This window comes from Chelon labrosus, assembly GCF_963514085.1.
Source record: "Chelon labrosus genome assembly, chromosome: 16".
Taxonomy (NCBI): Eukaryota; Metazoa; Chordata; class Actinopteri; order Mugiliformes; family Mugilidae; genus Chelon; species Chelon labrosus.
Window position 1 is genome coordinate 17,428,855 of NC_140349.1, and position 13,187 is coordinate 17,442,041.

General features: G+C 44.1%; 1 protein-coding gene across 1 annotated transcript in view; it reads left to right on the forward strand.

The window, feature by feature from the left end:
• Nucleotides 1-13,187, forward strand: part of adgrb2 (adhesion G protein-coupled receptor B2) — a 145,604-nt gene that overhangs the window by 62,662 nt on the left and 69,755 nt on the right. The window contains exons 13-15 of the mRNA XM_084563382.1: nucleotides 3,855-3,942; nucleotides 5,456-5,558; nucleotides 9,875-9,918. Of these exons, the coding sequence (XP_084419508.1) occupies nucleotides 3,855-3,942; nucleotides 5,456-5,558; nucleotides 9,875-9,918 (235 nt within the window). The remainder of the gene's footprint in view (nucleotides 1-3,854; nucleotides 3,943-5,455; nucleotides 5,559-9,874; nucleotides 9,919-13,187) is intronic.

Genomic DNA, 13,187 nt, shown 5'->3' on the forward strand with positions numbered 1-13,187 from the left:
AAGCAAGGTGCAATGGTGTCACCATTCCCATCGCACAACCAGAATGTGCATCTGTTGTACTCGCAATCTTGAATCTCAGACATATGAGGACCACCCGACTGAGTGCTTTCATTAGCCGAGCCAGCTCAGTGTGACAAGAGGGGAGTCCCATGTGCGACTTCACAGGCCCTAGCATGTGCCGGGTCCCCCTTGAGAACATCAATTTCCCATACAGTTTTGGACAATGTCTTTTTTACTTTGAGGCAACACAAGGATGTTAATTGCTGTTAGTCTCAACTGTTAGTCTCCATGTGGTTTCAAGTAAAGCCAAGACACAAGGGACGTTGGTGTCCTTAACCAGGTCAAGTAGTAAAGAGTGAGAAAACAAGAGGAAAAAATACACAAGGAAGCACGGAAGTTGTGAAGGAGAAACAAGGAGATGGAAAAGAGTAGGGGAAAAGTGGTTTATGCTCGATAAGTGAATTACCGTGGCAGATGCGATCCACTACCAACAAAGGCAAAGGTCACATCCCACAGGAAATTACACTGGCAGACTTTCTGTCTGACACCCCATCCCCTACCAAATTAAAGTTCAGAGAGTCTGTAGGCCAAGAGCGCCGAGCTCCCCCTGACCTCTGACACACACTGATAGCACAGACTCGCTTTGATTGGCGTTCAACACATCCTGTATGCTAACCTCAGGGCGCGTCACCTCAACTCACCTATTCTTTGTCTCTTTATTATGCACAGTGTAATATGCTTATTCTAAACCACAGAGCATCTAGCCCTCTACCTTCAATGTAACAGACACTGTTTATGACTTTTCTGTGGGTTATTTTGTTGTAGCTTTTATGGAACAGTAAATTCAGATATCTCAAGGGATGAATATTATGGTAGAGCTAGAGCTGTTTATTGCTCTAACTCTAGCTCCCTAGCTTCTTTCTTATTCTCCATATGTCACGTCTTTCTGATTTACTTTGCTGCTTTGCCCTTTTTCCCCGAATCTCAACTTTGTGCCCATTATCCTCATCGATTTTGGTGGTGAATGTTTTGTCTCTTTCAGTGCTTATTGTGCAATAAAAGGGACCAGCTTCATCACGTGTAAACTAGGATTCTCTTATATGACATTCTGCACGTGCCACTGCCATTTTAGCATAGTGTTTTTGGTAAGCAGTTTCATCCAAGCTGCTTATAGCCTTATGAGTTAGGACATTATTAGTCCTCTTTGCCTCTGCGGGAACTCTGCCTCTTCCCAGTCGGTGAGTTGAAGTCTTCAGTTGATTGCTATCGGTTTGTTTGGTTCATTTACTCCATAATGAAAGCCTATCTCAGACGGACAGCTTAAACATGCTCATAAAGGCCCACCGGCACCTATGTGTGTTGCCCGTGCACAGCCTCGCGCACATGCACGCGGCCAATTGATAGGTTCATGAATCGCTTCAGTGGGCAGAGGCTTGGGCCCGTTCTTCACTGATTTTCGAGGTGACAAACTCCCTCTCTCCCTCCACTCTGTCTTTTTTCACAAACACACACAGGCAGCGCACTCTGTGTCTTGTGGCCATGCATGCACATTGATCCAAACATCCCAGCTGGAAATAGCTTTATATTTCAAATACAATCATTCTTGGTACATGCACATGTTTAGGCATAATTAGCTTATTAGCATTGCTCAAGCAAGAACACAGCCAACATGAGCTAATGTGTGAGAGTGACTTTCATTTTGAGTATATGTGACTGAAACCACTGATGGGTATCTTTAAAATGTTTGACATTTTGGAAAATACCCTTACTCACTTACTTAAAAAGAGTGAGATGTGAAGAGCCAGGGACACCTGTGCATTAAAGAGAAATTTGGAATAATCATAAATGTGGCCACTGTCAGCAGCCGGTTCCGCTGTCTTTGCATTCATCGCCTCTTTTTGGGCCATTCAGCTAAACAAGAACTCGCACAAAACAATGTACAATATGTTGGCTTTGTGTGATAGATAAATCACCTGTCTCTGAGTCTGAAGGAAGGAAAACAGAAAGTAGTGGTCGTTATTGCCGTTATGCTAGCTGCCGTTATGCTAGCTGCTTTCAGGGATTCACACGGAAACTCAATACACTAATTGTTGGACTAACTTAATGCTATTAGTCATCTACTTCTTTGTTAAAAAAGTTGACCAGTATGGTTGTTTTCCAACATGTCAAACTCTCAATCAATTTAGACTTTTAACTAAAAGACATTTTGTAGTAAGAATTCAAATGCAAGGCAGTTAGCTGATAATATTAACATCAATGAACCAACGCAGGTAGCGTTGTAGCGAGCAAATCTTAACAAGCTTATAACATACCCTGTCAATGTGTTCATATGGATAAAGGTTTTTATATTTATTGAGTCGAGGAATTTAAGTGTACCTCACACTGAGCTGTCTGGACGGAGCCTTCGATCTCTGATTAAACCAGTAAATAATGACTTAGCATCGACGCCGAACGTATCTTTTCCTGATAAATGGCGCATTAAAGTTCACAGCTGGTGACTGGTGGTTTGCCATTTTGCTGGATTACTGCTGACCACCAATCATTTAGATGTTCAGCAAGGGCCTGAGCGGCGAAAAGTCTGTTCATGGGAAATTAAGAGTTTTGTGATTGAGTGCTTTTGTGGTATTAATCATTCTGTGGCGTAGGAGTGCCACCTCCTTGCAGACTGATTTACCATTTACCCATAACACAGTGACTTTCTCATTTGCATGCCTTTGCAGACACTGTCCAATTAGGATCCATCAAACTCACAAGCATTCCCCATGCCGACTTTGATCTGTTTTTCTTTTTTTTTTGCCTCCTCACTGTCTCACAATTGCTTTTTTATTCTTTCCGCCGCTGAAATCTTTTTGTCTCTTCCTCTCGCTCTCCTCTTCTTGCCTCGCATAGCCATCTCTCTTCCTGAGTATTACCTCTTAGGCAGGAGGCAGACAGATTTTGGATGAGTCACCCCAGTACGTCTGATACCATCAACCCCCACCGTCTTCTCCTCTCCCCTCTCTCTCTGCCGATGCTCCTCCATCGTTTCTCTCAGACTGAAAGGGCAGAGGAGGGAGTGGCGTTTTTCGACATGAACTCTCTCTCGTACTTTCCTTCTCCGCTTCCTTCGGCCTCCCCTCACTTGAGACAAAGTGACATTTACAGAGGGACGCCATGCCTCCTTGGGAGCCCCTGCTCTTTTTGACGAAAGACCACTGAATAGAGTGATGGAAGGCGAGGGGTTGTGAAGAAGGCCCATTGAAAAGGTTGAAAAGTTGAAAGTGGTTTGGTGGATTGCAAGAACAGCGGCGGGGTATAAGAGAGACACGTGTTGAGGAGGAGGAGACAAAGAAAGGGGATTTGAAAAGAGAGCAGAAAAAAAAAATCATCGAGCAACAGTGGCGCAAGTAGCTTCTCAAAGGCAAACAAATTGACATTAACACCGTCTCCAAGCGCACGGAGTGTGAAACCGAGATCTTGCACCTGACTTTCTTTTTCACCAGAGGCGTAATTAGTCTGCGTATGGAATATGTAGCTGTCAAAGGCCTCAGGAAGGCGCAGCAATTTACTGACTCTTCTTATGTTGATGTAGTCAACTGAGCATTTGTCAGCGACACCTTAAGAGCGCATGTAAATTCAGCTGAAACTGCAGCTTGATGAGGCAGGTGAAATCTGCACTTGTTTGCTTTACCAGCTAATAGGTACGAGTGGGCTTGAGTTGTTCAACGAACCAGTGTCCTTGGATGCGATAAGAAAGGGCATACAAAATACACTGACTCACGGATTAGTGGGTTTATAAATGGTCCTGAAGGAATTTAAGGCAACTCATAGCATGTCTTTGGGCTGACAGTTTGCAAAATGTCCTTTTCTTTCAGAAGCAGAAGCAGATTCAGAATCTACAATGTACTACGTAATCGGAGCCATCCTCTACAGGACTTTGGACGTCATTTTACCTTCACCAAAGTAAGTACTTTATTAATCTTAGTGTTTAAGGATTTGAAACTCTATTTCACATTCTTTCCTGTTCCCTGGCCTTTATTTTACCTTTCTGCCCGTCTTATTTCAGTACTTTGTCTGACTGTTCATCTACCTTGTCTTTTCTTTTATTCCTCCTATTCGCAATACCTTTCTATTTCGGTGCCCTTTCTTCTGACGCTCCTATATCTAATTCTAAGCTCCAATTCTCCATCTGTCTTCTTTCTTACAGTGCCTCTGTTGCATCTCTCCTCTCCTTGCCTCTGCTTAGTTATCAGAAAAAGAAAAAGATTTCCTTAGATATTTTTTGCTTTCTTTTGCATCGTCAGACAACTTTTTGAAAGCACGCAGCGGGCTTCGAATGGGTGCGGGCCCAGTGGGCGCTGAAACTCGCCTGTAAGTTAGTTAGAAGAAGTTAGAAGAAATCAGTGGTTGTCAAAGGGCCACTGTGATGTGGTGTTTGTGCTGGCCCCGGGTCGTTTTATTCAGGTCAGCGCGCTTGGTTGTAGATGAGCTGGATCCGTTAAAACCCTTTTCTCCCTGTAGCTCTGCTGAATGTTAATAGGTCCAGGATTCTTTTTTTTTTTTTTTTTTCATTCTTTCTTTCTTTTTGTTCTTTTTATTTAGGTATGTGCTGTTTGGTCCATGCACATTTGGATTTACACAGTTCTTATTGTTTGAGCTGTTTACCTAAACAGACTGAAGTTTCAGCATGGACATTAGGTTCTTTATTTTAGGGTACTGTAGAAGAAGTTGTACTTCTGCCACAGCTTCACTTGCTACCAAGGTGCGTGGTCCACTGCCTTTATCCGACTGCTTTAGTTTAGGTGAACATTTTACACAACAGATGATATAACCCGCTTATGAAATGCAACACATTGTTGAGATAGTAACTTTTTGGATTCTGACATCTTGCAAAAAGAACTCGCGGTCAGGGTCACATTCAGATATCTATGAATTGCTAACAGCTGCGCTGAAAAGTTATTCAATCCTCTGAACTTCTCGCATTATTTAAATTCAATAAACGTTCAAATGATAAAATATCAAAGATTAGGAGAGTCCAGAGAGAATGGTGTACCAGAACTTTGTTTCGTCTTCTTCTCTCTCCCATTAATCATCTCACGAGCCCTCGGATTTATCTGCTGTACATAAAGCAGTGCAAACCAGCTCCACCTGCCGCAGCTACAACAGAAACAAGCCGCATACATACTGATGCTTCTGTATTAATAATTTATTGAATCCTTATATAACAGCATATCAGTCAGAAGGAACAAACCAGTACCTTTACTTTAGTATCTTTTAATGCTTGCTTAAGTGGGAGGTTTCATGCAGGGCTTTTACTTGGTTGGGGTACTTTCACATTGCGTTATTGGCACTTAAGTAGAAGATCTGAATACATTTTCCAGTATCCTAACCACATTAAATTCTTATCAGGTCAGTCCAAAGTTACCTCACACAAACGTACAGCAAAATACTCATGTGTGCATTTGTGTTTTTGCAGCCCACCTGCAGTGATCAACTCCAAGATCCTGACAGTGACAGTACGTCCGGAACCGCAGCCCACCGAGCCCATGGTGGTGGTGGAACTGTCGCCTCTTTTAAATGTAAGTAGAAATAATAATAATAATAATAATCTTCTCCTTTTTTTCCTTTTTCCCCTCCAACTGTAAGAACCTCACTGTTTCCATTTAATACACATCAGGCTTCTGATACTGACCACCGAGCATGTTGTAAGTCTCAGATATAGAGAGGATTATTCAAAGTAACCGCCAGAATATTCACCTAATTCTCATGGTATTATCAAAGTGTACATGTTGCACGCAGCAGAAATGTCTCCAAATGAAGCCCTTTCCAATGCAAGGATTTGAATTCCTTGCTATGTACTTGCAGACCGAACAAGCATTGGTCATGAAAATAAATTTACTTAGAGCTTTAAAGGAATCCTCTTCTCCCAGCCGAGCTCAGCTGAAAGTGCTGCATACTATAAAGCTCCATAGCGCTCGGTGAATTGCCGGAAAAAAAAAATGCAGACCTTTTTGACTCCCTTACATCGAAGCGTCTCCTGATACCTATTCAGTTTATATTACAGCCGAGTGTGTTATCATAAACGACTCGCGGGGTGTCTTCGGCGGAAAGGACTAAGTGCTAGTTTAATGAGAGGCATGCTTCACGACCTCGGTAAGATGTGGGTTTCATTAGCCATTCTGCTGTGTAAAGGTGGACACAGTTCTGAAAATAATGTTGAATATTTAATGGTTCTCTCTAGACAACACAGACGCACACACATATATATATATATATATGAACGCACATATTAAAATCTTCCAATGAAATCAGCGTGTTGCTGTATCATCCGGGACCTGAGGGTCAGAGTTATTGCAAAGTGTTTCATTAAAAAGACTTTGGATTCATTCTCCATCCCCCACCACTCTATGTCCCTGCTTTAAACCGCTGATTCATTACTTAATTATGGCATTTCCTTTATGTGCTTCTATCTTTTATCTTCCTATTATTCTGCCTTTTAACACTTTTGGCAAACCAAAGGTGCTGAAGGTTGCCCGCTCTCTGTCTAGGGGATGATGTCTTAATGCTGATTCCAGCATGCCGCTCTGTACTGCAAACCCCTGCTGAGCGAGGGCACTTCTCTGGAACGCAGTCTGGCACAGGGCTACGACAGTATGCACATATGTAAACCCTAAACCAGTGCTTGAGAGGCCACTGTGACCTTGCTTAAAAAGGCACTCCACTGATTTGGATTTTTATTACGCTGTCCAATGCCTGAAGGATTCACACGACAGTGATTAAAATATATATACATATATGTAACGCATCAAAAAACGCTCTGTCTTACGTTTTCCATTAAGTCTCTAAGGAATATGTCGTGTAGAAAAATAATTAAGGCTGCGCTGTGAAATTAATACGTCTCTGTCAAAAATCCCATGATTGCAAAAGCAAGGCGAGTGATGAGAATGATATTAATTTGGGTTCCTACTGTCTGAATTTATTGGGTTTCTTTTGAAACGTAACCAGCCCTTGAAGTTTTATATCATAGCCACACACATCCACGATCCCTTATTGAAATTAATTTGGCTTTAAGCAATCTTCAGTGCAAAATATAGAACATCAGCCACATGTTTCCGAACCAAAGTAGGTTGTATTTGTAGTAGGACTGTACGAAAGTAAAAAATTCCAACCAAGAGCACCTCTAAATTTTACCTTTTGGATAGACCCAACTAGCCCGCGGCCATAGAGCTACAGTAATTGTCTTACAGTTTCCTGTCTCCTGCAGACTTTCGACAAGTGAACCCAAAAAATGCTGCGCTGCTTTTTCAAAATCCAAATGTAAAACTAGGCTTCAACAAAAGATTAATGGTTGAACTTGCTTAATTATATCAATACTTTGTTGGTCATCCATTACTCCCAACAAAATGTGCAGCCTCAAGCAAAGATACACACAAAACACGTAAGAAATGTTTTTTCGCTTCAAGAGAACAGGATCTCCCGGTGTCGACCTTGGCCGGTGCAGAAACATCCAGCTGCTAAGGCAGCGGCCCGGCAACAGCTGCCTCAGGCTTCGCTCTCAAAGGGGAGTGTAGGGGTCTCTGTGCTGGGTCAGGCCTTCACTGAGAGGACATCTGCTCCAGTCAAACTCCCCATGTACTTCCTTGGTGCCCTGGCGCGCGTGTGTTGTTAATGGTGAGCAGGAAGCAGGAGGCCAGAGAGCCCAGGGTCCCTCCAGTAGACCGGTGCGCCATATGCCAAGTGTTACACCCCCTTCCTTCATCCATCCTTTATGTACTTCTTTTCAATTACAAAAGGCTGCTCTGGTTAGTTTTACAAACCTGAGTCATGAGCCTTTCTGGTCATTTCGCTGTAATCTCTCCTACTTTCGTCAATCAAAAAGCATCCATGGTTGCTCCATTTCATTTTCTAAATCTATAATCGTTGGTATAAAGTGAAAGGCTTTTAAGACTCCCCCAACCAGTGCAGTCATGTTCTGTTATATTAGCTCTTTCCATTTGATTAGCATATGGTATTCATGACTGATAGTCATTACCACATGCGGGGCTGAATACCTTTAAGAAATCTGTCTTTCAAGAGAAAAAGGGAGATGGAGCTCTCGAGGTAGATGCCATTATTGCTGCCCATAAATGTGTCTGTTAGAATCATAGACACACGTTGCTCCCTTTTGAGAGGCATCAATTGAGCAGATGCTGTCATTATGCAAGGTATCAGCGCTAAAGAGGAGGCAGGCGCAGTGGGAGTACACAGGTGTCACTCCCGCCGTAGCGTACAGTCGGGCACGGCGTTCTCTGATTGATAGCTGAATGCTAACAGAGCTCGCCAGGCTAATGCACGCCCAGGGACATCTAATGCCGGGGACGGCGTGCGTGCGTGTGAAGCGGAACAAGGCATCCATCAATCTGCGTCACCTAGTCTCCGATCTCGCGCATATAAGCTTCGCATCATCCTCTCAGGTCCAGCCATGCGGAGACTCCTGGATGCACTGATTCACGGGAAATCAGTTAAGAGCCGTTCGGATTAGGAAGGACGACCTTGCCTCTGGAGGAATAAATCCTCACAGCCCACTCTTGAATATGCATCACCTCCTTCTCTGATTTATTTATTTATTTTTCCCCCCATTTAAAGCATAATCTGAAAAACAGGTGTGCTCCTCATTCAAGAAAAAGTCGTCATATTTTCCACAAGCTGCAGCAAGTCTTGCAGTCTGGCTGTGGAATTACTGCTATAATCCCCTTTGCCATGAGGGGGAGCTCAAAGGCAAAGTGCCTAATGCAGGAGTCAGGAAGCACTGACACAAAGAAAGGTCCATTTTCGTCTGCATCAGCCTAGTGGAAGAATGGCATTTCACTCGCGGGCACTCAATTAGGGGCCCGACCACTCTCGCTTCAAATGACCCAGAAAGTGTACTGGATAGTTGTTTCTCCCCGCACGCAATCTAGAGTTGCCTATTTTGTCAGGTCTAATGTACCACTTTTGTCATTCTTTTGACTTAGGAAACAAAATGCCACAACAATATTTTGTCCAAACTAGACGCACGTAATACAAACTTAAACACAATCCAATCTTTACCAAATGACGCATGCACGACGGAGGGGCGCGGACGATCCGCTTAAAAGTAATCAATGCGGAGATCACCGAAGATCACCAGTGGAGCAAGTTGTGATGAGTCAGTTGAGGGTATCGATCCCCTGATTGACTCACCGATTGAGTCATAGCCGGTCTCCCTTCGCCACCACGCGCCGCCGATCTTTGATTACCACATGATTCACCTGCCATTTGACCCCCAGCGAATTGGCTTTTAGCTCCAGCGAGTTGACGGATTAAGAGTGAGCTGATAGCAAATTACCCACGTTTAGTCCCATTTGATTGTAACATACGTTTGGCCTTCACACACTCTAAAAGGTCCAGTTGATCATTTCACAATACTCGCTGTACTCGCATTTTACTGCTTCTTAGTTGTCTACATCTGCATTATTGCTTTCCAATGTGGCTGCAGTTAAGTAAATAACCTGAAAGTTCTTCCTCTAGAGTCCAGAGGATGTTTATGACTCCAACTTGCTGCATATTATTGTCCATGAAATGGCTTTTCTTTTGTTGTGTCTAACCCTCTCAGTCCGTAGCTCATCCACCCTCTTTCCTCCTGCAGCAGCATCTATCTGCTGCTCTGTCCTCTCACAATGACTCTTTCTCCATCGCTCCCTCCCGTCGTCTATCTCAATCCTTCTCTTTCATTGTCTGTTTACCTCTCTCCGTCGCCCGTGCCGCATCACTCTTCCTCCTCTGGCAACGAGCTATTCCGTCTTCCCTCTGCCTCCCCCCTCCCTCGCTCACCCTCTCGACTGGCAATAACAGCTTATCTTCTCTCCTCCCCCTCTTCCTCCCCCGTATCTTGCAGGGTACATCAGATCCTCAGTGCGTTGTCTGGGACTATGGCAACCCGTAAGTTACTCGCTGTTTCTGATACTCGTGTTGGGGGTGCGTGTGTGTGTCTGTGTGTGCGTCGTGTGTTTGTGTGTGTTGATGTTTATCTCGGGTGTGCTCGTGCCCAGTCGCATTCACTTTATTAATGAACTGAGAACAGTCTAATGAAGTTCTCTGTGTTCGTGTTAATTAAATTAGTCAATGAGAACAAACACCATTCTCTCTGTGCCACTAAGAGTTCAAAAGTAACATCACTCAGAACTCCTCCGTGGAGCAGCTTCTCCTTTGTTGCAGTCGGTTCTCTCACACCAAGTTGGCGGTTTAATTCGCTATTCCATTGTGGACATTCAGCTGAATTTGGACAATGCCATCAGTATCCTGAAGTGTCCGCTTCTACCTAATGGCTTTTCTCTCATTTGTCCTGACCGTGTAGGCCACAAACTGTTTGAGTAAATGCACAGAGGGCCAGCAAGTGGACTACAGAATGTAAACCAGCACAATCGATTTGGCTGTTCACGCCATTAACCCACATAGCGATCTGGCTTTTTGTCAATAGCAAAGTTAAACTTGTTCATAATGTTTAAACCAGGCTTTGGTTCCAGGTCACCGTGTCATTGCACTTAAATTACAGCAAACCACTGTCTTTGCATGGCGCATGGTTTTTGCCAGTGCCAATAGAAGATTCAAGTCCAACATCAGAGAAAATGGAGAGCAGCTTTATGCTGCCTAGGAATCAGAGGAGGAGTTGTGTAGGTTCAGCGTGGGCATAGAAAACTTGAGTCATACTGTTCTTTTTTTTAAATTTGTTTTATTTAATCAACTATTTAAATAATTGTTGAAGGAAAAATTCTAATACACTGACACAATATACCAACAATGATTTTTTTTTTTTCAGATGTATTCATTATGAATGCTTTTGAACTGACTGTGGTTGTTTGGATCAGTATATACAGTGCATACATTGATCAGGCACAACATTATGACCACCTTCCTAATATTGTGTAGGTCTCCCTTGTGCCTCCAAAACAGTTGTGACTCAGCAGAGAATGGACATGGGCCTTCTGAGGGTGTCCTGTGGTGTCTGGCAACAGAATGTTGTTAGTGGGGGCCTTTGGGTCCTATGGGTTGAGGGGAGGGGCCTCTGTGGATCAGGCTTGTTCCAGTGCATCCAACAGATACTTGATCAGTTTGGGATCCAGTAAATTTGGAGGCCAGGTCAACACCTTGTGCTGTTTTTCATGTTTTTTGAGTTGTTCCTAAACCGTTTTTGTGTGTGTGTCTGTGTCAGGCTGCATCCTGCTGGGGATGGCTGCTGCCATCAAGGAGTGTCATTGCTATGTTGTGGGGGTGCCTGGTCTGGTCTAGGTGGGTGGTACATGTCTAAGTAACATCCACCTGAATGCCAGGTCCAAACGTTTCCCAGGAGAACACTGTATTGTCACAAGGTTTTAATGTTGTGGCTGTTGGTCTATACGTATTTGTTTTAGCTTGACAGTTCGTTAACGACCTCGGAAACAGCAGTTGACACAAAAGTCTCCACTCAAGGTCTGCCGGCTTGCCTTTTCTACAGCTTTTAGCCCTATCACATGGTCTTCACCAGGCAGCAGAAGATCAATCTTTCAATCACTCTTTGCACATTTACCACCTCTCAACACCTTGGCATAGTTCCATGGCAATAGAGCAAATTTTATCTGATAATAAAGACTTAACGGTTGATACGGTTAACAGCTCCTGAACAAGTGTGACCTTGAGTACGCATCAGTTTGTCAGTTGTTTCCGTTGCTGTGTTAAGATGGGCACTTACGTATATACCTCTAATGATCAAAATAATAGCCCAATCCAGCAGGATCAAAAGGAATTTTCAACTGGATTGAGAGAGAGTGTGTAAACCTTTTGACCAACATTGCGTAGCTAAAAAAAAAAGCGCAACCAAGTATTCTCTCGGTAATCTACAGTCTTCTACTGATGATTCAGTGTTGCCAAAAAAGTTAGGGGGGAAAACACTAAAATCTTTTCAACTTTAATTGTGACTTTACTTTTCCTTAAAAACGTGTTGGCTAAGGTAGACTCGTACGTGACGAGACAGGTTTGACAGATGATGCTTCGGCAGAGCAAACTGTTATAAGAACTGAATGTGTCAGGGGTGCCATCACAGAAGGCCTCCCTGTCTAATGTGACAACAAGATGGATGACAGAAAAATTCTGGTCAGTTCATTACTCTCTCCAGTTCCAGACGAGCGCTCTCCAGTGACCAAAGCGCACAATGGGAGAGCAGGTACGCGGGGAGAGGACAGCGCATTGTAACTTATCAAACCGCCCCTCTCCATCCAGGTGGGAGAGGAACAATGCTTGGCAAAGTCAATTAAGTAGCCAGCAGATTACAGCTGCAATCAAATTAAATTTCGCAGACATGACGAGGGCAGGGTGCCAGACAGAATATAAAGCAGCGAGGTGGCGGTGATGTCTATCAGCCAGACGTGGCCAGAACGCGAGGAATGTGGGAAAACATCCAAATGGGTTTGCCAGGGATTAGGTAACGTGTTTGCTGACATGCAGCGAGGAGGACACTAACACTCATCCGGACCGGGTCCTGGGTTCATGCGACGTACCCTTGCACGCAAGAGATGATGCATTTAATTTAATGTGGAAGGCCGTTCCGACATCCTTTTGAATGCATGTATCAACAACATAAACGGAGTGTTCCTATCCGCTCAGGGAAGCAGCTGTTTGTATTTTACATGTGAGCCGTTTCTGCTCTCGTAAATTGACAAGGACGGGCTGGTTATAAGATCCACGGGTGTTTTGCGTTTCGGAGCTAATGCACATACTTAAATGTACGCGTGTAAACAGCCGTGAGTCAGCGCGGGAAAAAGGTGTGAAGCCGAGCCGACTGGTGCATCTCAACCGAAGAAAGCGTGGAATTTACATGCACACAAACATCACGTACAGCGCACACGCGAACGCAAGGAGAGGGACCCGCACACGGATCAAAATAGCGACCGACTGCAGAGTATCCTCCAGTCCTCCTCCATTCGATTGCCTGCTCCGAGCAGATCTTGACTGGATCCGGGGCAGGGGCGCACCGCTTGATAGGGACAGAGAACATGTTGTACAAAGCAGGCGTTTGTTTGCTGGAGGATATCACCTCCCTCAACCTGGCTGTCTCTCCTAACTCAGCCAAAGGCTTTGAGGTTGGAGCCGGAGGCAGACGAGAGGTGGAGAATATATACAGAAGGTAGAGAGTGTGGACATGGCAGCAGCTGAATCAGACAGAGGCAGAAAAGTAG